This window comes from Budorcas taxicolor, chromosome 21 (assembly GCF_023091745.1).
Source record: "Budorcas taxicolor isolate Tak-1 chromosome 21, Takin1.1, whole genome shotgun sequence".
Classification (NCBI taxonomy): domain Eukaryota; kingdom Metazoa; phylum Chordata; class Mammalia; order Artiodactyla; family Bovidae; genus Budorcas; species Budorcas taxicolor.
In genome coordinates, this window is record NC_068930.1 from 62,728,720 (window position 1) to 62,754,230 (window position 25,511).

General features: G+C 37.6%; 1 protein-coding gene across 1 annotated transcript in view; it reads left to right on the plus strand.

The window, feature by feature from the left end:
* Positions 1-25,511, plus strand: part of PPP4R4 (protein phosphatase 4 regulatory subunit 4) — a 102,536-nt gene that overhangs the window by 55,382 nt on the left and 21,643 nt on the right. The window contains exons 8-17 of the mRNA XM_052659856.1: positions 738-845; positions 1,750-1,871; positions 4,385-4,507; positions 5,613-5,782; positions 6,621-6,740; positions 9,522-9,599; positions 10,438-10,521; positions 11,098-11,280; positions 20,837-20,942; positions 22,405-22,552. Coding sequence (XP_052515816.1) covers positions 738-845; positions 1,750-1,871; positions 4,385-4,507; positions 5,613-5,782; positions 6,621-6,740; positions 9,522-9,599; positions 10,438-10,521; positions 11,098-11,280; positions 20,837-20,942; positions 22,405-22,552 — 1,242 coding nt within the window. The remainder of the gene's footprint in view (positions 1-737; positions 846-1,749; positions 1,872-4,384; positions 4,508-5,612; positions 5,783-6,620; positions 6,741-9,521; positions 9,600-10,437; positions 10,522-11,097; positions 11,281-20,836; positions 20,943-22,404; positions 22,553-25,511) is intronic.

A 25,511-nucleotide genomic window follows, 5' to 3' on the forward strand; every position in this document is an offset into this window, starting at 1 on the left:
TGTTGAATAATTTATCTTACTTTGAGGTTTTATGGAGATTGTTTATAATTTATTCGCTACTCTCTGCATAGATGACCAATACCAAGTGGAAAGAATGGAATGTTATGTAATTATGATGCAAAAGTGAGATATTAAATTGAAGAATATTTTGGTTGATGGCTGCTAGAATCAGATAGTCCATTTGGCCATAGGCTTTTATCTAGCTAAGATGTTTTAGCTGCCAATTCCAAATTAACCCTTATTTTTAAAAGATTCTGCCGTTGTTAAAGTAGCTGATAACATGCAAATGTAATCACATATATAAATATACATTGTAAACTGTTGTTGTTCAGTCGCTCAGTCATGTCTGACTCTGCCAGCCCAGGCACTGTAGCATGCCAGGCTTCCCTGTCCTTCAGTTTCTCCTGAGTTTGCTCAAACTCATATCCACTGAGTCAATGATGCCATCCAACCGTCTCATCCTCTGTTGCCCTCTTTTCCTCTTGTTCTCAGGCTTTCCTAGCATCAGGGTCTTTTGCTCTTTACATCAGGTGGCCAAAGTACTGAAGCTTCAGCTTTAATATCAGTCCTTCCAGTGAATATTCAGAATTGATTTCCTTTAGGATTGACTGGTTTGGAAACTATAAAGCTTTATATTAAAGTATGTTGTTATTAAGCTAAGATTTTAAGGATAATTTCTTGAAAATATTAATTACTCTATAATACTTATTTGTGTGTTTCTTTCTTCTCTCTCTTAGCATTAAAAGAGAAATACTTCCCTTGGTAAAATCACTCTGTCAAGATGTAGAATATGAAGTTCGATCTTGCATGTGTCGGCAATTAGAAAATATAGCTCAGGGCATTGGGTAAGTATACTTTCAATTTCTTGTCACATTTTTGTTTCTGGATTGTCAGACGTGTATCCTGTTCTGTATTCCATGAAAACAGGCGTTTATTTGAAGAACTAAACTTTTTATGATCTTTAAAAGTGATCATGGTAAGTACCTTCTGATGTGTTTGTATTAAGAGAGATAAAAGTGAAGCTTGCTTATTTCATTCACCTTTTTGTTCGTATATTTTACCCCCTTTTGACATCATGACAGGGTTAGATTGTAATTACCAGCATCTAAACTGGTAAATATGGACTCCTACAAAGGTAATAGGATCGGGCTGTCCTTCAACTTCTATCCCGTATACCTCTGGCTGTGAGACAAGAGAATGATAGTCTCATAAATCGACTAGTTTGGGCAGTATACACCTTGTATCTACTTCCTGAAAGAATTCCTCGCCTATAATCCAGTATGCTGAGAGGAACTAATGAAGAGGGAAAATGTTTGCATCATACATGTAGGTCCACAGTGATGCCTTATTTCCACTGAACTTTTATGAAACTGCAAATGAGCAAAGAAAATGAATATTATGCTTCATAAAGAAGAAATACAAGTGAATACAAGTGAAATAAAAGAAATACACATATATTCAGCCTCATTGTTCAACCATGTTAGTTGTCACAGAAATACATTCACTTAGTGAGTATATCTTGAGCAGCTACTGTTAGCTATAAAAGTAATGATGCAATTACCATGGATATTTCTCATATTTAAACTGTCATTCTTTTCTAGCCAGACTGCAAGCTTCCAGAAAGCAGGAGCCATATCCTCATGATTTTTCCTGTTTTATGCAGCATGCAGCTCAGCAACTGATCCTTAATCACATTCTTACCAAAAATTTATTGATTTGATTTGTTTTCTTCTGTTGCTTATTGTGCAGGACAGAACTTACCAAAAGCGTGGTGCTCCCTGAATTAATAGAACTTTCTAGGGATGAAGGCAGCAGTGTGCGGCTGGCAGCCTTTGAAACTTTGGTTAATCTGCTTGACATATTTGATACAGGTGAGTCTCCTTAGCTTTGCTTCCAAAAGCATTTTGTTTTCTTGTTCCGTGTCACTAGTAGAGGAGGAAGCTTGCTGCAGTATTGTCAGTCTTCCTGATGAGAGTGAGGCGTCCCTTCCCCTCTCTCTTGCTGTGGTCCTTCCTCTTTGAGTACTTTCTCTGCTGCCACTTTTCCCCTCCTTGCACCTGGTGGTGTTGTATATTCCCTACCTCTCTCTCTCCTCTCATCAGCATGTAACTGACTAGTATGGAGAGCTAATAAGAATTTGGGTTGGTGGGTTAGCTTTTAACTTGCTCAACTAACTGACCCTAAGACAGATCTTGACTGAAGCAATATCAATATTAGTTTCCTCTATTTTATATTTTAATGCTAGAAATCTCCTGGTCGCAATAAGAGAAGTCTGGGCGGGGTATTTGGGTGGGAATTGGTAAGGAGGTGTTTCTTTGTGTTACGCAGATCAAATCAGCGATATGATTAGTTGCTCTTGTGAGTGTGTGACTAGATTCTTAACGAATGTTGGGCATTAGTTTTATCCATGCAAATTGACTATTTTGGTAGGGTGTAATTTGAAAGGACAGATGTCAAGTACTCAGGTGCAAAACACTATTGTGTAATTGTAGGATTAACAATGTTTTAACTGAGATAGGAGAATCTCTTAACAATTATTGCAATGTGGAAAACTGTGTTGTGTGGATATTACAGAATAATAATTTAAGCCATGTGGTGCACCAGAGGACTAAAAACAGCAGTACCTGAGAAGCGAATGAATGACTGTCTGTTTCTTAATAATGGGGTACCCCTAGGCCTCCAAGCTAAAGCCAGAGATCATCTCTGATCTGGGACCTTTCCTGCCACACACTCGGCTGTCACAGATCCGTCTTAACATGTATTCCTGGCTATATTTCCTGCCGTTCTTTCCTGCTTCTCTTGGCTCTGGTGTTCTAACCCCACTCGCCATTTTCTTGGCATACCAAATTCTTTCCACCTCTAGGCTTTCCATGTTCTCTTTTTTCACTCTTCCCTCTATTTTCCTCCTAGCCAGTTGCTTCTCCTTCAATGCCTAGTTCAGATCCAGTGTCCTTGCTGACAACTTCTAAATCCCTTTATACCAGGGCTTGGCAAACTATGGCCCATGGGTCAAATCCCACTGCCACCCATTGTATAAACAGAGCTTATTGGAATGCAGCCACGCTCATCTGTTTCTGTATTGTCTGTAGCTATTTTGTGCCAAAGTGACAGAGTTGAGTACTTGTGACAGATAAACTACAAAGCATTTGCAAAAACAGTTGCAGACTTCTGCCTTATACTAACTATTTAAATAATGATCACATTGTCTTATGATATTTTGGGGGCTTGATTTCTTTGCTGGTCTGAATTTCATAAGTTCAGAAACCACTTATCATTCACTTTTCTATTTCTGTTAATGTTTGTTCTCTAAGAAATTCAGTAAATGTTGGATGAATGTTATTTAGTAAAAACAATAGATGTGGTGCTGAAATGTGATGATAATAATAGCAGTAATAATAATACCAATAATCCTGTTACAAAATTTTACTTAGTGTTGTCACACCCTTAATTTTGTTGTTGTTCAGTTGCTAAGTCATGTTTGACTCTGCGATGCCATGGACGGCAACATACCAGTATCCTCTGTCCTTCACTATCTCCTGAAGTTTGTTCAAATTCATGTTCTTTGAGTCGGTGATGCTATCTAACCATCTCATCTTCTGCTGCCACCTTCTTCTCTTGCCTTTGATCTTTCCCAGCATCAGGGTCTTTTCCACTGAGTCAGCTGTTCGCATAAGGTGGCCAAAATATTGGAGCTTCAGCATCAGTCCTTCCAATGAATATTCAGGGTTGATTTCCTTTAGGATTGACTGATTTGACCCTAATAGAGTAGTGATTCTGTCCTGAAAGTTTAAGAGAACTGTGGGAAATTCAGGGAGTATTTGAAATCAAAACTGAAATATTGTTAATATCAGAAACTTATGAGTAAGCAAACACTCAAAGAAGCAAAAACTCAAAAGAAGTTTTTTAAAAAGAGTCACATAAGAAGTAAAAGTGAAGACATTCATTATACAGAATGTAATATGAACTAACTTTTAAAATATATCAAAAATAAAATGATAAAATGCAGCATGGTATGAGTCTACATGACTATAAGAATGCTAACAGTAAGCAAGAATACTGGAGTGGGTTGCCATTGCCTTCTCCAGGGGATCTTTTGGACCCAGGGATCAAACCCGCAACTCCTGCATTGGCAGGAGGGTTCTTTACCACTGAACCACAAGGGGAGCCCGCAGACTCTTTAGCATGACTAAAGTTCTTGATGGTTTCCACTCACTTCTCACTTCCTCTTTGTATCATATGTCCATCATCATTGCTGTCAGATAGTTTCTGTTACTCTGAGGCTAACATAGTAATTTTTCTTTCTGAAATTTGTGTGTACACAGTAATTTGCACATTTGCAGTGTGGGCAACTGGATCTAAACTGTGTTTTATTCTTGTTTTTCAGATGACAGAAGTCAAACTATACTTCCTGTAGTGAAATCATTTTGTGAAAAATCTTTCAAAGCAGATGAATCAATTCTTATTTCTTTATCTTTCCATTTAGGAAAACTATGCCATGGATTATATGGTATGATATGTGCTAAAAATGTCAAGATTGCAGAGAATTTTTCCTTTTTCTTTTACCTTAGCCCCTAAACTGCAGCTCTTCAGTAGGTTGTAAAGCCTACCCTATAAGTGTGTAACATCTTAATGACTTTTTCACTGATAGAACCTATGTAAAAGAACAATGGAGGAGTGAAGTAGGCATAGGCCTTTAAATTTCTGAATATCTTATCTTTTATATTAGTTGACATTTGATCATAGAAGTTTAGGTATATTAACTATTGGTACATAGTAAGTATACCCTTATTAATTTTTTTGATTAATATATCACATAAGCAGTTCAAATTAGAATGTAGAATAATACCTGTAACTCTTGGCATTTTAAATGTATTACTCAGTTCTCTCTTATTAAAATAATGTAAGCATTAATTATAACAATCTAGCATAGCAAAAAATATTTTTATGTAGATTGTAGGCTTTCAATAGACTATTGAAAAAGTATTGCAATATTTGTCGAGTTACTAGCTCTCTAAGATAGTATATGAATATGGAGCCAGTCATTGATCAAAAGTATTTTGGGTTTATTTTGCTGTCTTTCATATTTGGGGCTTTTTTTTTTTGCTATGCCACACAGCTCCTGGGATCTTAGTTCCTCAACCAAGGATCAAACTCAGGTCCCTGGCAGTGGAAGTGCCAAGTCATAACCACTTGACCACCAGAGAATTCCCTCAGATCCCATTTTTAAGCTCCTTCTCTGCAGACATATGTGCAAGTCTTTTCTGTAGGCAACTTTAAAAATATTTACCAGAAATAAATAGTAATAATGGCTGCTATATTATTATTGTAATTATTCATTAGTGGTATATACTGTGGTACATGCTGCAGAAATTAATGCAGGTAATTCCTGCATCACAGTTTATACTGTAAAAATTAAAATGAAAATATTATTAAAATTAACATAAGGAGTTCTTCACAGTAGTTACTTTTTCCTCATTATTACTTTTACTTATGATTTCCAACCATTTGTTTAAATATCTGATTCTAATTATATTTTTACTGCACTTTGCTTTTCTCTCTTTAATTTTTGTTTTCAAATAAAATGTTGATCAAAGGTTTTACATGTGTTTTAGGAATTTTTACTCCAGATCAACACTTGAGATTTTTGGAGTTTTATAAGAAACTTTGTACATTGGGTTTGCAACAAGAAAATGGACACAATGAAAACCAGATACCACCCCAAATCTTAGAGCAGGAGAAGAAATATATTTCAGTACGGAAGAACTGTGCTTATAACTTTCCGGTAATACATTATACATTTGTAGTGGCTGCACATTTTAATTATAAAATATATGAATAGATGACATTGAAAACTGTTGCCATATTTGACACTTATTAGTTAGCATTATGTCTGGTATATATTGGTGTAATTTATATTTGTCTCTATGTATATATGTCACTCTGCATTTTGGACCATAAAGCTGGCAGTGAAAGTATTTCTCTGAACCGGTTGGCTGGTTTCTTCCACAAACCTGCATGCCTCCTCATTTTTTCATAGCTTTCCTCCAGACTTTTTTAGGAATCTGACACCTGCATTTGGGGTAGGGGTCAGGTTGCTTAGGAGGAAGAGTGAGATAAGGAGAGGGTAATGTAGACTTTACTTAGGAATAGTATACAAATCAGGTTATTTTACACAATTATGGTTTATTGTGGGAGAAGGCAATGGCAACCCACTCCAGTACTCTTGCCTGGAAAATCCCACGGACGGAGGAGCCTGGTGGGCTGCAGTCCATGAGGTCACTAGGAGTCGGACACGACTGAGCGACTTCACTTTAACTTACATGCATTGGAGAAGGCAATGGCAACCCAATCCAGTATTCTTGCCGGAGAATCCCAGGGATGGGGGAGCCTGGTGGGCTGCCGTCTGTGAGGTCGCACAGAGTTGGACACGACTGAAGCAACTTGGCAGCAGCAGTAGCAGCATATATGTTAGAATTATGTGCATGTATTTGGATCTTCCAAATATGATTTCTAACTAAATTATGATTCAGAACATGATTTCAATTTAAGTGAAATGACTGTGATATTGTTATTGACGCATGTTTTTCTCTTCGAAACTCATCTTCTTCCACCTCCACCAGGCCATGATTGTTTTTGTTGATCCCAAAAACTTCCACATGGAACTCTATTCTACATTCTTCTGCCTTTGTCATGACCCCGAAGTACCAGTCAGATACACTATTGCTATTTGCTTTTATGAAGTAAGTCTGAAAAAGTGATAACCACTTTACATTTGTTGTTTTTTGCTTATGTGTACCAGATGAGTTTCTGATACATTGTACACTTTTGTTTTCAGATTTATTAAAATATATTGGCTCCATATCTCTTTCATATTCTAATCCTAAATTTGGAAAAATTCTCGTAGTTCTGTTTAGAGTGTTTACAGAATTCATTTACATACAGATGTTACATTCATTTATCATGTATTAATCCATTCATTCAGTATATCTTGTCTTAAATTATACTCTCTCTTACTTTAAGCCAGACATTGTGGTATGAATATGGCTGTTGTAGATCTGGAAGTAAAATCAGTTTTATAATGCTTTATAATGTTTATATTTAGCATTGCACCTAAACTCAAGAACTTGAGAACAAATGGAAAATTGAGAGAGTATTTATTTAAATTTGTGGCTTTTACCATACATGGTTCATATTTTGTGAGCACAGCTTATATATTTAGGTGTTATGACAACTCTTCATAGTGTCAGAGCCAAAGTGGATATTTTTTTTTACCTTGCTGAGGGACATGTGGGAAACTTAGTTCACCAACCAGGAAATGAACTCATGCCCCTTGAAGTGGAAGTACAGAGTCTTAACCCCTGGATCACCAGGGAAGTCCCACAAAAGTGAATTTAAATTTTATGATAAATGTAATTAACTTCTTAAACCTTGAGGCTGAAATTTAGGGCATGTTTCTTGAGTGATTGTAGGAAGTAGATGCGTGCCATCATTGCCGTAAACATGGATAAGCTATAATTTGTCGACATCAGGACTGTCACATAAAAATATCTGAGGGGCTTGGGACTTCCTTCATGATCCAGTGGTTAAGACTCCATGCTGCCGATGCAGGGGGCATGGGTTTGTTTCCCAGTGGGGGAACTAAGATCTCACATGCCTTGGGGTGCAGCCAAAAGATAAAATTTTAAAAAAGAAATTTAAAAAATCTTAGTGGCTGAATAAAATATTTATTTCCTTTATAGTAATATTCTTATTCTCACTGAGAATATTGTATCTCCTTCCTTGAACTGTGTTCAAAGCATTGTTAGATTAGCTAAAACTATGTAGGATATCCATAGCAGCATTAGAAATGTTGCTTTAGACTCTTGCCTATTGAATGATAGTCATTGCTTGTTTTTTTCTGGTGTGAATTAAATGAATGTTCTGTGTGCAAAGTCCAAGAAAGATTCCCTTTAAATGGTATAATTAATTAAAATAATTCATTGTTGAACAATTAAGTCATCTTTGTAAATACACATATAGGAATATGGTTTTGGAGGAGGAGAAATGGCAGAGGGCACTAGCTGGCTGAGTGAGCTACTTATCTATTATGTGTATTAAGGCATTTATGCTTGGTTGCTGCCCTGCATACTTGTATTTGTCTAGATTGGTTCATGAGATGGTTGCATGAGATTAGAGGCTGAGAAAGCAGTATTTATGCAATATGAGAGTTTCTACTTAAGTTTATTTTATCTCATGCCTTTACCATTTTATTTTTATTTATGTTTTATAGTGGACATAATGTGTTAGCACCATAGAAATAGGCGTGTTGAAATATATATACAAGAATATTTCACTGATAGAAGTGAGTTTGGAAATCATTGGTTTAGCTATTTGCTGGGGGGCTAGTTTCTGTATTCACCCAATCATACCATGGTGGTGGGTTAAGATGATATTTGACTCCATAAATGGATGCTTAATGTAGGTTTGTCCTTTTAAATAATGAAAATACACTGGCGGATTTAAATTTTCCTGACAATGTTATTATTGGATTCTGATAATTACTCTAGTATGGTCCAAGTTTATTCTTGTTTTTGAGAAAGATAGTATTTTCAAAATACTTTCAAATCAAAAACAACCTTGTAGAGCAAAGATTTTTGAAATACCTTCTTTATCAGGAGCTCCCTTTTCAATTAAAGCTTACTCAAACCTAGTATGTTAAAAAAAAAATACTTAAAGGTAAAGTGGAACCTGGTGAATATACCATTGTAGATTTTCACCATTGCTTGTCTGGAGGGGGAAAAAGTGGTTCTTTAAGGAGCTGGATTAGTCTAGACTTAAGATTATCCTTTCCCAGCATCAAGGAAAGATTGAGGGCAGAAGAAGTGGGCGACAAAGGATGAGATGGTTGGATGACATCACCGACTCAGTAGACATGAGTTTGAGTAAACTCCGGGAGACTGTGAAGGACAGGGGAACCTGGCCTGTTGCAGAGTTGGACACAATTTAGCGACTGAACAACAACTCTGAACTCCTCTCTTGCTGATTGAAGTCTTTGATTAGAGAAGTCTTTGAAGTTTTGCTGGCTTAGGAGTTTGCTCTGTCCCTGTGTGACTGCTGGCCTTCAGCAGAACTTGTGCCCTCAGGGAGCTCTAAACCAGGACGAGTGCTCCCCTGGCTTCGCTCTCTTGAAAGACACTGTTGGCTGCTCTAAGACTAAAATAGGAACTATAGGCACCCATGGGCTCATTACTGCTTGTGATAGGAAACTTACGATTGATAAATCCATTCTTCTACACCTCCCACCCCCACCTGTGCACTTTCCTACCCTCATGTGTTCATACACTCTAGCATGTTAAGATGCAGATGGAAAAGCTTATTAGGTATGCAAGTAATTTTTTCTAGAAATCTAATTTTATATTTATGTTGTAACCAAGTCTCATTTTGAAAGTAAATCTGACAGGGATTTTTTTTTCTTAATTGTTGTTATAACCTTTATATGTCTAGTAATCTCAAATCTGAGAGACTTTATTGCTATATTTTAGGTATCTAAACTTCTGAATTCTGGAGTATATTTAATACATAAAGAACTAATAACATTGTTGCAAGATGAATCATTGGAGGTAATATCTTCTTACTGTTTGTTTTTTACTTCTTTTATATCAGGTTTGAGTATATCAATGCCTTTTTTATTTTCCTGCTTCTTGGGAATTCATGAATTCTAATAGCTGACTAGTCCCGGAAGCTTGTAACTGATGAACGACTGTGTCATAGACTAGAGATTGGGAAGGTCTATTATAAAAAAAAATTAAGTTTTTAAAAATATATATGTATTTGTTATGTTATGGAAAACTTTGGAAATGCCAAAAAGTAGACAGACAAAAGAGTACTTTTAGTTCTAATCACTGTTTCTATTTAATGTTGTCTTGTATGTTTTCATTTTCTGTTTTTTCTATATAAAGGTTTTTTAAGTTTTACACAATTGTGGTCATATATCAATCACATTTTATATCTTTTTATTTCCCTTAGCATTGTGGAGCCTCTGGAACACTTAATTTTGATGCTTTATCTAGTGTATCCTAATCACTCAAACAACTGCTGGCTTGCCAAAGCTCAGCTCCTCAACGTGAGACATCTCTGAGGGTGTTGTCCGACTTAAACTGTTTTTCATAAGTTGGGAGGCAGTTTTAAGGATGTTGTTAGGCTGTCTCACATCGAAACTATTTGAATACTATCAAGAGGCAGACATACTAAACTCCTTTCAAAGGTAGTTGGACCAAGGTAGTTGATTGTGTTTCTAAGACTTTGCAGCAGAAAGATGATAGAGCAGGAGATTAGAAACCCCCAAAATGCTCTTTGGTAACTACCCACTGTTTCTGTGTAGCAATTGGCATGTTAATTGATCTAAGATTAGAAAAAAACAGCCATCACTAGAAGGGTAATCAATATCTCTGTTAACAGGTACTAGATGCTCTCATAGATCATCTTCCAGAGATTCTGGAACTGATGTCTACTGGTGGGGAGAGCAGTGTTCAAGAAAATAAGGTGAATCCCATGGATCAAAAGAGCTTCTGGATCTTGTATGGGTGACCTTACTCTGCAGAGGTGTTGAGAGGAATCAATGAAAGAATGTATGAAAAACACTTAACGCAGTGCTGGCCACCTGGAAGGGCTCAGTAAAAGTCTTTTGGAGTTATGACAGCTTGAATTTCCTCTACCTTTCTTACGACAATCTTTATTTACTGTCCTTGGGGTTTACTTTCATATTTTCAGTTTTTATTAGCATTAATTGTCATTGCAAGAATAGCAACTAGTGAGGACAAAGGGTAGGAATTTAGAATATCAAAGTTTGTTGATGGTGAAATAGAATACGGAAGAGCTATGAATTTGTCTCTTTCAAAATTTTGTTGTCAGGAATCATAAATTTTACTTATAGATTTAAAAATAAATTTGACTTTACTGAATAATTACCTCCCTGTGACAACTGCAATGCCTCCTAAGTTCGGAAATGATTAAGAGTTTTCCCTTCCCCAGTGTATTGTAAGTCTGAATAATTTGGCTGAGTGCTGCAGCTGATGTATTTAATTATCTTTGATTCTCTTGATGTGTTTTCTTCTTCAGTTATCATCTCTGCCTGACTTGGTTCCAGCTCTCACAGCTGCTGAGCAGCGAGCTGCAGCCTCCTTAAAGTGGAGAACTCATGAGAAGCTGCTCCAGAAATACGCCTGTCTGCCACAAGTCATATCAAGTGATCAGATCTATTATCGTTTCTTACAAAGAATGTTCACAATCATGATGACAAATGTGAGCCCAATGCCTCTTATCTGATTTTTTCTTGAACTGGAGCACATTTTGGAATTAACCAAATTCTCCACATTCTTGAAATAGAATAGCAAGCTCCATTCACGCCCTTCTGCCTAGAGGGTGTTGTTACCTTTGCTTCCTCACTGGGTTCTCCTTTTGATCAGCTACCCAGCTGAAGAGAGGGATGCACAGGGGAGAGTGTCAACACACTCGCTTCACGCTTGATACAGTGCTCGGGGGAGATGGGCAGGAGTCTCCACTGCACAGCGACTTCTGCTCTCATGTGCACCTTCCGTGTGTCATGGCCTTAGCTGTGCTCTCTCACCTTACCTAAGAGTATTCCTTAAACCCCTTAATACTAGTTTGCTTTCTTTCTCTTTTTTTGGCTTCTTTTTCTTTTACCTTGTAACAGATAACATTTATAGAAAAAACATGGGTGCCCTGCTGTGAATAACCTTAAAATTAGAGTCAAAAGCAGGGGGAAAGAAAGGCTTGTACTCAAATTTCCCCATAGAGTAAATTGTCTGCCTTTTTTCCTTAAAATTCCCAGAGGATCATTTAACCTGCAGTTTGATTATATGTTCACTATAACATCCTACTACCGTTTTTTCAAGTTTACAAAAGTTCCACATAATGTGTATGTGTTAGAAACTATTTTTTAAAGAGTACTTTGAATTCTCATTGTTCTCAAAAAAAGGGGGGGAAATAATGAAATCTAGTAGCCATCTCGAAAACCCCAAATCAGTTTTAGCTTCAAAGATTAAAAAGAGGGAAAAAATGACATTACTGGTGTCATTTTATAACTTAACTTAAAAACGATAGGCATATATCATATGCTAACACCTCTGCTTGAAGTTTGTTTCATGTATCAAAGCAAAGCCTAGGGGTTGAAAGTTGTTTTATAGGTGTAGTCATCTTAAAAAGTGATACTGGCAAAAATAACTTCTTATCAGAGGATAATGCATGAATGCAACACATAGAAAATTTCCCATAAAGTCAAGCAGAATTTATTGATGACTTTATTCGACAATTAGCTTCTGTTTGCTGTGTTTCGCGCACTGTTCTGAGAGCTGGGGATCTGGGTGTGAACAAGACAGATTCTTGCTCTAATGGACCTTGAGTTCTAAAGAGGTGATGGTATGGGAAGTGATAAATAATAAAATAAAATGTATTAACAGGAGGTGATAAGTCCTGTGAAGCTTGATCTTAATTGTTTGTCTCAACCTAATTACTAAGAAGTCATCTTTGTGTTTATAAAGCTAATTAAGTATACAAAATTATTCCATAGTTTTAGCCTCTCGTATCAGGAAAGAGAAATAATTTACACCATAGTGTGAACAACATATTTTCAAGTCTGAGGGGTTTGCTTTGTTTTCTTTTGCAAGGAGGTAATTCTACACTTAAAAGAGATATATGATTTACTATAGCACATTTTCCATGATCAAATAAAGACATATTTCATTTCAGTGTCTTCTGGAAAAAAAGGTTTATATTTTTAGTTCCATATTTCATGGTCATAATATTCATTCATTCATTCACTTAATAAAATTTATTGAGCACTTACAATGTGCCATGTACTGTTAGTGACTGAAAAGATAAAGGATCTGTTCTCACAGAACTTTAAGTTCTGTTGGAGACAGACAACACACACATATTGGGTTGGCAAAAATTTCATTCAGGTTTCTGTTTAAGATGTTACAAAAAAAAACCCGAATGAAATTTTGGCCAACCCAGTGCACTGAACACCAGGGATGAAAAGTACAAGGAAGAACTAAAACACAGGGTAGAGGCGAAGAAAGTGATGGAGGGTACTGTGGATGTTGTGGTCAGGAAAAAGCCCTCTCTGATCAAGAGGCTTGGACCAAGTAAGGGAGAGGCCGTGTGGAGGTCTGAAGCACAGGTGATCCCGACAAAGGGAAGAGGAAATGCAAAGATGTGATTCAGGGTGTGCTTGGTTTTATGAAGGTCAGCAAGGAAGCCACTGTGGCGGTTGTTAGAGATGAGCTTGGAGAGGTCTTTGGGCCCACAGCACACAGGTGCTCAAAAGCCATGATGTAGAACGGAGATTATATTCTGTTATGCAGGGGAAGGCTTTGGAAGGTTTTGGAGTAGAGGAATGACATCAACTAACTTTTTTTCCTACTTCTGTAATGAAAAAAATTTAAAGATGCATGAAGGCAGAGAAAACACTACAATGAACTCTCACGAACCCATCACCCTGATTTAACAGTTATTAACATTTTGCCATATTTGCCTTTTCCATTTCATTGTGCTAAAAAGTTTAAGTTATAGATGTCATATTTTATCTCTAAGCATTTCAGTGTTCATCTCTAGAAAAGGACATTGTCCTATATAATCATGTTACAAATATTACATTAGACAAAATGAACAATTATCTTTAATATCATTTAAAATTCATATCAAAGCTTACCAATTATCCCCCAAATGGGTGTGATAGTTGTTTTATTCCATATAGGATCCAAGTAAGATCTACACATAGCCTCAGTTCAGTTCAGTTCAGTCGCTCAGTCGTGTCCGACTCTTTGCGACCCCATGAATCGCAGCACACCGGGCTTCCCTGTCCATCACCAACTGCCGGAGTTCACTCAGACTCATGTCCATCGAGTCAGTGATGCCATCCAGCCATCTCATCCTCTGTTGTCCCCTTCTCCTCCTGCCCCCAATCCCTCCCAGCATCAGAGTCTTTTCCAATGAGTCAACTCTTCGCATGAGGTGGCCAAAGTACTGGAGTTTCAGCTTTAGCATCATTCCCTCCAAAGAAATCCCAGGGCTGATCTCCTTCAAAATGGACTGGTTGGATCTTGCAGTCCAAGGGACTCTCAAGAGTTTCTTCCAAAACCACAGTTCAAAAGCATCAATTCTTTGGCACTCAGCTTTCTTCACAGTCCAACTCTCACATCCATACATGACCACAGGAAAAACCATAGCCTTGACTAGACAGACCTTTGTTTACAAAGTAATGTCTCTGCTTTTGAATATGCTGTCTAGGTTGGTCATAATTTTTCTTCCAAGGAGTAAGCGTCTTTTAATTTCATGGCTGCAGTCACCTGCAGTGATTTTGGAGCCCCCAAAAATAAAGTCTGACACTTTCCACTGTTTCCCCATCTATTTCCCATGAAGTGTTGGGACCAGATGCCATCATCTTCATTTTCTGAATGTTGAGCTTTAAGCCAACTTTTTCACTTTCCACTTTCACTTTCATCAAGAGGCTTTTTAGTTCCTCTTCACTTTCTGCCATAAGGGTAGTGTCATCTGCATATCTGAGGTTATTGATATTTCTCCTGGCAATCTTGATTCCAGTTTGTGCTTCTTCCAGCCCAGCGTTTCTCATGATGTCCTCTGCATAGAAGTTAAATAAGCAGGGTGACAATAGACAGCCTTGACATACTCCTTTTCCTATTTGGAACCAGTCTGTTGTTCCATGTCCAGTTCTAACTGTTGCTTCCTGACCTGCATACAGGTTTCTCAAGAGGCAGGTCAGGTGGTCTGCTATTCCCATCTCTTTCAGAATTTTCCACAGTTTATTATGATCCACACAGTCAAAGGCTTTGGCATAGTCAATAAAGCAGAAGTAGATATTTTTCTGGAATTCTCTTGCTTTTTCCATGATACAGCAGATGTTGGCCATTTGATCTCTGGTTCCTCTGCCTTTTCTAAAACCAGCTTGAACATCAGGGAGTTCACAGTTCACGTATTGCTGAAGCCTGGCTTTGAGAATTTTGCGCATTACTTTACTAGCATGTGAGATGAGTGCAATTGTGCAGTAGTTTGAGCATTCTTTGGCATTGCCTTTCTTTGGGATTGGAATGAAAACTGACCTTTTCCAGTCCTGTGGCCACTGCTGAGTTTTCCAAATTTGCTGGCATATTGAGTGCAGCACTTTCACAGCATCATCTTTCAGGATTTGAAATAGCTCAACTGGAATTCCATCACCTCCACTAGCTTTGTTCATAGTGATGCTTCCTAAGGCCCACTTGACTTCACATTCCAAGATGTCTGGCTCTAGGTGAGTGATCACACGATCGTGATTATCTGGGTCATGAAGATCTTTTTTGTATAGTTCTTCTGTGTATTCTTGCCACCTCTTCTTAATATCTTCTGCTTCTGTTAGGTCCATACCATTTCTGTCCTTTATTGAGCCCATCTTTGCATGAAATGTTCCCTTGGTGTCTCTAATTTTCTTGAAGAGATCTCTAGTCTTTCCCATTCTGTTGTTTTCCTCTATTTCTTTGCATTGATCACTGAGGAAGGCTTTCTTATCTTTTCTTGCTATTCTTTGGAACTCTGCATTCAGATGCTTCTGTCTTTTCCATTTCTCCTTTGCTTTTTGCTTCTCTTCTTTTCACAGCTATTTGTAAGGGCTCCTCAGACAGCCATTTGGCTCTTGCATTTCTTTTCCATGGTGATGGTCTTGATCCCTGTCTCCTGTACAATGTCATGAACCTCTGTCCATAGTTCATCAAGCACTCTATCTATCAGATCTAGTCCCTTAAATCTATTTCTCACTTCCACTGTATATCATAAGGGATTTGATTTAGGTTATACCTGAGTGGTCTAGCGGTTTTCCCTACTGTCTTCAATTTGAGTCTGAATTTGGCAATAAGGAGTTCATGATCTGAGCCACAGTCAGCTCCTGGTCTTGTTTTTGTTGACTGAATAGAGCTTCATCTTTGGCTGCAAAGAATGTAATCAGTTTGATATCAGTGTTGATCATCTGGTGATGTCCATGTATAGAGCCTTCTCTTGTGTTGTTGGAAGAGGGTGTTTGCTATGACCAGTGCATTTTCTTGGCAAAACTCTATTAGTCTTTGCCCTGCTTCATTCCGTATTCCAAGGCCAAATTTGCCTGTTACTCCAGGTGTTTCTTGACTTCCTACTTTTGCATTCCAGTCCCTTATAATGAAAAGGGCATCTTTTTTGGATGTTAGTTCTAAAAGGTCTTGTAGGTCTTCATAGAACCGTTCAAGTTCAGCTTCTTCAGCATTACTGGTTGGGGCATAGACTTGGATTACCGTGATATTGAATGGTTTGCCTTGGAGACGAACAGAGATCATTCTGTCATTTTTGAGATTGCATCCAAGTACTGCATTTTGGACTCTTTTATTTACCATGATGGCTACTCCATTTCTTCTGAGGGATTCCTGCCCGCAGTAGTAGATATAATGGTCATCTGAGTTAAATTCACCCATTCCAGTCCATCGTAGTTCGCTGATTCCTAGAATGTCATCGTTCACTCTTGCCATCTCTTGTTGACCACTTCCAATTTGCCTTGATTCATGGACCTGACATTCCAGGTTCCTATGCAATATTGCTCTTTACAGCATCGGATCTTGCTCCTATCACCAGTCACATCCACAGCTGGGTATTGCTTTTGCTTTGGTTTCATCCCTTCATTCTTTCTGGAGTTATTTCTCCACTGATCTCCAGTAGCATATTGGGCACCTACTGACCTGGGGAGTTCCTCTTTCAGTATCCTATCATTTTGCCTTTTCATACTGTTCATGGGGTTCTCAAGGTAAGAATACTGAAGTGATTTGCCATTCCCTTCTCCAGCGGACCACACTGTGTCAGGCCTCTCCACCATGCCTGCCCTTCTTGGGTGGCCCCACAGGGCATGGCTTAGTTTCACTGAGTTAGACAAGGCTGTGGTCCTAGTGTGATTAGATTGACTAGTTTTCTGTGATTATGGTTTCAGTGTGTCTGCCCTCTTGCAACACCTACCATCTTACTTGGGTTTCTCTTACCTTGGGCGTGGGGTATCTCTTCACTGCTGCTCCAGCAAAGCACAGCTGCTGCTCCTTACCTTGGACGAGGGGTATCTCCTCACCGCCACCCCTCCCAACCTTGAACATGGAATAGCTCCTCTAGGCCCTCCGGCACCCGCGCCGCCACCGCTCCTTGGACATGGGGTCTCTCCTCCTGGCCGCCGCCGCTGGCCTCAGGCATGCAGCAGCTCCTCTCGGCCGCAGCCCCTGACCTTGATGCATAGCCTCAGGTAGTTACATTTCTTAGTTCCCTTTTAATCCAGAACAGATTCCCTCTTTGCCCTTCCCCCAATTTTTAATGACATTGAATTGTGGAAGAGACTTAGTTGTCCTGTAGAATGTCTCTATGGATTTACTTGTTTGTCTCTTCTCCATATTTGTTTTAAGCTGGAGGTTTGATAAGGGCTTGCTCAGTCTTCAGTTCAGTCTCTCAGTCGTGTGCAACTAACTCTTCTCGACCCCATGAATCGCAGCACACCAGGCCTCCCTGTCCATCACCAGACATCCTGGAGTTTACTCAGACTCATGTCCATTGAGTCAGTGATGCTATCCAGCCATCTCATCCCTGTCGTCCCCTTCTCCTCCTTCCTGCCCCCAATCCCTCCCAGCATCAGAGTCTTTCCCAATGAGTCAACTCTTCACATGAGGTGGCCAAAGTACTGGAGTTTCAGCTTTAGCATCATTCCCTCCAAAGAAATCCCAGGGCTGATCTCCTTCAGAATGGACTGGTTGGATCTCCTTGAAGTCCAAAGGACTCTCAAGAGTCTTCTCCAACACCACAGTTCAAAAGCATCAATTCTTCGGCACCCAGCTTTCTTCACAGTCCAACTCTCACATCCATACATGACCACAGGAAAAACCATAGCCTTGACTAGATGGACGTTAGTCAGCGAAGTAATGTCTCTGCTTTTGAATAGACTATCTAGGTTGGTCATAACTTTCCTTCCAAGGAGTAAGCGTCTTTTAATTTCATGGCTGCAGTCACCATCTGCAGTGATTTTGGAGCCCCAAAAAATAAAGTCTGACACTGTTTCCACTGTTTCCCCATCTATTTCCCATGAAGTGATGGGACCAGATGCTGTGGTCTTCGTTTTCTGAATGTTGAGCTTTAAACCAACTTTTTCACTCTCCACTTTCACTTTCATCAAAAGACTTTTCAGTTCCTTTTCACTTTCTGCCATAAGGGTGGTGTCATCTGCATATCTGAGGTTATTGAGATTTCTCCCGGCAATCTTGATTCCAGCTTGTGTTTCTTCCAGACCAGCGTTTCTTATGATGTACTCTGCATATAAGTTAAATAAGCAGGGTGACAATAGACAGCCTTGACGTACTTTTCCTATTTGAAACCAGTCTGTTGTTCCATGTCCAGTTCTAACTGTTGCTTCCTGACCTGCATACAGGTTTCTCAAGAGGCAGGTTAGGTGGTCGGGTATTCCCATCTCTTTCAGAATTTTCCACAGTTGATTGTGATCCACACAGTCAAAGGCTCTGGCATAGTCAATAAAGCAGAAGTAGATATTTTTCTGGAACTCTCTTGCTTTTTCCATGATGCGGCGGATGTTGGCCATTTGATCTCTGGTTCCTCTGCCTTTTCTAAAACCAATTTGAACATTTGGAAGTTCACAGTTCAGTATTGCTGAAGCCTGGCTTCGAAAATTTTGCGCATTACTTTACTAGCGTGTGAGATGAGTGCAATTGTGCAGTAGTTTGAGCATTCTTTGGCATTGCCTTTCTTTGGAATTGGAATGAAAACTGACATTTTCCAGTCCTGTGGCCACTGCTGAGTTTTCCAAATTTGCTGGCATATTGAGTGCAGCAATTTCACAGCATCATCTTTCAGGATTTGAAATAGCTCCACTGGAATTCCATCACCTCCACTAGCTTTGTTCATAGTGATGCTTTGTAAGGCCCACTTGACTTCACATTCCAGGATGTCTGGCTCTAGGTGAGTGATCACACCATCATGATTATCTGGGTTGTGAAGATCTTTTTTTTTTTTTAATTTATACTAAAATGTATATTGCCGAGTCTTAGGTCAAATGTTTTTGGCAAGAATTCTTTATCAGCGCTGCTGTGTTTTGTGTTGTGTTGCATGTGGACGCCCATACCTTTGTAAATGAGCTCAGAGTGCTTGTGCAGGCAGGGACATCTCTGTTAATTCACTGCAAAATTGTGTTTTCTCCCTTGTGATCTGTCATAATCTGAAGCTGACACTTCAACACTGAATACCCAGTTTCCCAGTCACCTTTTACCTTTCAGTTTTAGCATCCATTGATGATCCTTGCCTGAATCAGTTATTTCATTAGAACTTACAAAAGAGTGGCTTTTAAAATTCTATTTTCTTCTACATTGTTGATGACGTTCTTCTCAGGATAAATGCTTTTTTAAATTTATACTAAAATATATTTCCTAATGTAAAGAGAGAATTAATTCTTATTCTTTCCCTCTATCAATTTTCAGAGTTAACCCAGGGATGATGAATGAATTTTGTTTTTGTTTTTATCCTTTCATTTAGACTCATCTTTTATATGAACAATATTTTAATCAATTTCAGTCATTATTCACATGCTCAAGTGGTTGCAGTTTCTTTAAACTGACTTTTGTTTGTTTTGATATAATTACCTTTGTCTTTGATTTCTGGCCCCCAAAATATTACCTTATACTGTGAGGTATAAAATATACATATTTTATATTATTTCTGTTTCAAATAATTAGTGTTTATTGCATTTGGATTTATATTAGTATATACAAAATAAAAGAAAAGAGTAACATCGTTTTATTTAAGTTCATTTATCTAACATTCATTTTCCTTAATTTGACTGATATTTCTGTTTATGTACATTTTTTAAATTTTCTGTTCTAATTTATAGTGAATATTCTTTTTTACCTTCAACAGATTAAAAACAGTGCACAAAATGGTACTTGATAGAATGAAAATAGCTTGTATAAAATAGGAGGTAATAGGCAATACTTTCTAAGCAATGTCTATTTTTTCTATTTGAATTTCAAGCATCCCTATCATGATAGTCTGAATCTTCAAGAACTGAATGTTATATATATGTATGTCAAGATAGTGAATGTGAATTTATACTGGATACAGTATACCTGGTTGAGAGATTTTTCTCTGATGCATAGTTTGAAGCCATAGTAAAGATGGATGGTTGAATTTACTTAGAATTAAGGTTCTGCCCAGTTGGTGTGACACAAATCCAAAGGATCAAAGAGTTTAAAACACTAGTAAGAATAACTGGCATGGTGTCCCTTGGATTCTAAACTTTATCTGTGTCATGGACCAGGGATCTTAAAGAATAGTATTGAGATGGAGGAGGCAGAACTAAGTGAGAGGAATCTGACGTATACCTGGTCATAGGATCTCTGAATTTGAGAAGTGGCACGTTTCTAGCGAGGTACCTGACACGGGGTGTGTACTAGCAAATGTTTGTTGAATAAATGAGTAACATGGTCTAGAAGTGGCTGAGATGTATTTGGGGAGAATATCACTTAAGATGAGGTGCCAAGGAGATGTGAGTCAAATATAAATTAAATCTGGATGATTTGGAAGTGACTCTGCCAAATTACTTGAACTTTGCAGTATGATAGATGAGTTGATTTGCCTGACTGATAACATTAAATTATGAAGACACGTCCACACTGATTTCAGAGCCAGACAGCACTGCTTTCAGTCGATAACTTAAAATTGATGTGTGGGGTCAAATTATTTAGAGCATATACCGTTAGACTTGTTTAATTGTTTTTCTTATTTCTCTAAGAATGTCTTACCTGTCCAAAAGGCGGCTTCACGAACTCTATGCATTTTTCTACGTTATAATCGTAAACAGGAACAGAGACATGAGGTGATTCAAAAATTAATCGAACGTAAGTAATCACTCTCTCTCATTTGGAGAACAGAAAGTAAATAAACTGGTTGGCCTTAGTTAGATTTGGCTTATGTTATCATATTGCTATGAATAATTAGGCCAGTATTGCTAAATATTTGTATTTGAGCTTTATAGGCTAATTTCTTGTTTGTTTTAGAAATTTTTTTACAGGATCAGATCTTTGATGAATGAAAAATTCATCTACTCTAGGCTACCTTTCATGAATTTCTACACTTGAGATGTTAAAATACATACACGTCGTTGAAAACTCAGTTTCTATTCTGATGAATACAATTTGAAAATAAGATACAAGCAGGCTATCCATGAATCCAATAATTTGTTTTGTGTTCCTATATTAAATATTACAGAATGTGGGTTTTGTTCTCTTGAATAGACTTGATAGTACACTCAAATGTGAATCTAGTGAGCCGAACTGGTTTATAATGTCTTAAAAAATTGTCAGTTAACAAATGCAAATATATTTTAATTTGCTATGGGCTAAAATCAAAACAAAACTTTGGTTAAAGAATTAATTCTTGAAGTAGTGATAGACACCTATATATACTTAGTGAATTTGTTAATTATTGTGTACTTGCTTTGACCATAGTGCCTTAATGCTTTTATTAAACTATTATCCAGCATAGACAGGTAATGAGATTTTCTGGTTATTATAGTTTACCATTTTAAGTATGGATCACCACTTAAAAAAAAAATTAGAACACATAAAATTCTGTTTAAAGAAAAATTTTGCTCAATATACTTTAATCTTCCTTTTTTTTTTAAACTGTATTTTAATTCAATTTTCAGTTTTTAGTGGTAGGGCCTGCCCTTTAGAATGTTTTATTTTGAATGGAGATTATATTTGGTTTCAAACATTAAGAATTTTGCTTTTGAACATGTGTGTAATAAGGGAGAAAAAATTATCCTTTAAATATTGACCTGAATTATTTTCAGTGATAATTTTGTTTATATATGATTTTATTTCAAAGCATTTTAAGAAAACAAGAGGAAGAAAACAGTTAACTTCATTGGTCAAAAGATTTTGAAGTTATACAGACCTGCATTTGAATTCTAGCTCTGTTCCTTTAACCTCTATGAATCTCGGTACCTTATCTTTTAGGAGGAATAAATATATGCCCTTCCCGTTGGGCTTTCAGGATTTAATGAGATAATATGTATCAGTACTTAGCACATAGCGGGTAATAAAAAAAATAGTAGATATGTTCCTTCAATATTTAATAAATGCTTGAAGAATTGAATGTAATATTTAATAAATTTGTTTCTGTTTTTTATGCTTTCATTAATTCAGGGGTATATAATATGATTTTTTCCCCTTATCTCTTGTTTTTGCTAAGCAAATTGTGGGTATAAAAAAAATGTCATGGACTTAGTGATTTTTGTCACAGGAAATTTTATGTAGGAAAAATTAAAACTCAAAACTTTTTTGTTGTTGTTTCTAGAACTGGGCCAAGGAAAAAGTTATTGGAACAGACTCCGATTTTTGGATACCTGTGAATTTATTATAGAGATATTTTCCAAATCATTTTTCTGTAAATATTTCTTTCTACCTGCTATTGAACTGACACATGATCCAGTAGCAAATGTAAGGTATGATACTAATCCAAGAATATATTTGAAAAAATTGTATTTTTTAATGTATCTTATTCATGAATAAGAAACTGAGCTATTCAAAAGTGTTTTCTTAGTCTTGAAAATAATCAAGAACTTGTACTCGTTTTGAAATTCTTGGTAGTCTTAATTGAGCCTCAGTAGGACTTGAAAGTGTGATCTTCTAACACTCTCTGAGGCCTTTAGTTTACTGGGTTGACAGCTGTAGTCACAGCCAGACTGACAGGCTTCTCCAGCCACAGGGATACACACACTGACACCAGGAGAAGATTGAGTAGATATGATTAACTTATCTATCTTTTAAGCCTAGAGAAAAAAATAGTTCAAAGTTGGCTTGGAGAAGATCTGTCCATTTTTATAAGCCCCTTTATTCAGTGAAGCAGGGCTGTTTCCAAGTCTTTTTCTTTTCTTTTTCCTTTGTTCAGCTCTCTCACAGTTTTGAAATCCAGTAAATGGTAATTGGATTTGATTAATTAACTGTGAAGTTAAATGAAACAGGCCTGAAAATGGCTTGCTTGGAAATTGAAAAAAATGAATAAATTGTATTTTGCTTTCTTTTTCCTTCCTAAATAAGCATATTATTTTTTTAAAAAAAAGTAGTGGTAAAATATACATAGCATAATACCATTTTAACCATTTTGTACAATTCAGTGGCATTAAGTAGACACACACGTACACACACAGTGTTTGAGTTATTTGTACATTGCATACTGATTTAAAGAGCATTTTTAACTGTCAGCCGTGAGGTTTGTGTTTATGCTCTATGTCGGTGTTCCATGTGTGAGGAACTCACATCCGTAGGAGACACAGTCAGAGTCAAGACTTCCTGAACAGGACTACAGAGCTCCCTGCTGAGTATTCACACGCCAGCCACGCCTCATGCTCGTTTCATGCTGTGTGACATATGTGCATCTTTTATAAACAACTGATGTGCATTGTAGGCAACGTACAATCATTTAACACTTTTTAACAGGAAGAACTGGCCAGGTAATAAGCATAGACTAATAGCATAGTTGTTGAGAAAGAAATATACCAAGAAGATTTGTCAAAAGATGTTGAAGAGTTCAGCCTGAGAATGTTATGAGCATTATTTAGGAGGAGCAAATCTAGATATTGGTTTTATTTTGTAGAGAAAATACAGAAAACATAACAGCATTGGCTTTAGTATTTTGTGCATCTTCCCTGTGCTCTGTAAATGAGAGCTAAGGTTTCCTTGACTTGAGATTTAAATTAAAGTGGTTTTAAGTAGATTGAAAGACCCTAATGGCAGTTCTTTAGAATTTATCTCTTGGTAAATAGATAATGGATCCAACCACATTGTAAACCTTTTGCAAATTGAAGTTGTGATTCTAGAAAAGCAGATTCCAAGAAAAGATTCTAGAAAAGCAGATTGCATTATCCCTTATCTGACAGTTCCCAAAAATTGTTGGAAAGGGAATGAAATCATCTCTACTCAAGTCAGTGTGACTAGCAGCATAGCATTGACTCTAAGAGAAAGCAACCTGTCAATTCAAAAACCAAATGAAGATGAATATTGCTCTGTGAGTCTTGGTGGTTTTGTTGAGTAAGAGATCATCGTATAGCCATGTATCTTGGTTCTGACTCTCCTGCCTGTGCAGCTGCCAGCCAAAAAAAATGGATCCAGCAACACCATGTACTCTTGGATGCCAAAGCCTTCGCCCAGCTCTGTAGAGATGGGCGGATAAAATGGAAGCCGCCACAGGCGAGAGTGGCAGGATCGTGCAGGTTAGAAGGAGAGTGCCTGTAGCCACACTCTGTGACCTCTACACCAGCTGTGTGTCCCGGCAACTTACAGAACCTCTCTGTGCATCAGTTTCCTTGGTACTTAATTCATGGGGGTGTTCTGAGGAATAAATACCTGAGATAGTGTACATGCAAAATTTAGCTTACCTGAAAAGTGTGGTCCTTAATTTTGAAATCTTCATAATCTCCTGGGCCCAGGATTCTCATCGAGATAAATAATTGCTAAGGCTTAGGTAGCTTCCGTTGCATGTAGGTTTTCTAGATGTGCCTTGGGTTATAAAGAATGAAGTGTGCATGGACTGCTAATTGTTTCTGTTTTTCCTTAAGTCAATGTTTAAAATTAAAATCACCGAGTCTGGACAATATCAAGGCTAGAAAAAAGACTATTGGTATTCAGAGGAGCCTTCTCTTCAGCTGCCAGAAATGAAAACAATTCTCTTTGGGGGTGATTGGGACCTCTTAACTAAAGAAAGCATCACCACTATGCTTAGCAGTATCCGTGGCGAGTCCTGAATAAGTTTGAGACTATTATTGCTATGTACAGAGATGAAAATTCTGGGGAAGAAACGTCTTTTGCCTTTTTGGTTAAATAAAAAGCAAATTTTCTTGTATATGAGGAATCCTCGACTGAAGCTCAGCTGAGAAAGCATCCTGAGAACTCTAGGAGTGGGACTTAGTTGTCTCAAGCTTTGGCATAGAAATAAAAATATAGTATCTGGAGAGTGCTGAGACAAATGAATGAATGAATACAGCAGCCACAAATTAAGACAACAGCCCTGGCAAAGCAATAGAATTTTAGCTTAGTAAATAGAACATTTCCTGCACCACCTTTTCCTAGGAAGTTTTTTGTTTGGTTGGTAGGTTGTTTTTTTTTTTTTTTTTTTTTAACTCTCCTGGAATTCTTCAGTTTGTTTGTTGCTTCCTTATCAGCCCATTTGGACCATGGTGGTGACATAGAAACTCTCCTTTTATCTCTCCTTCTCAAACTGCACTTGCTGCCTGGGTAATTCTCTGGGCTCCTGGTTCACATAGCATCTATGTTCTGAAGATTCCTGACAGCACATCTCCAGCATGGGCATCCACCCTGGACAGAAGACTCATCGAGCCAACTGCCCACTGCATTTCCATCAACTACCTAACAGGCTCCTCAGAGTTAATCTGTCCAGTTAAGCCA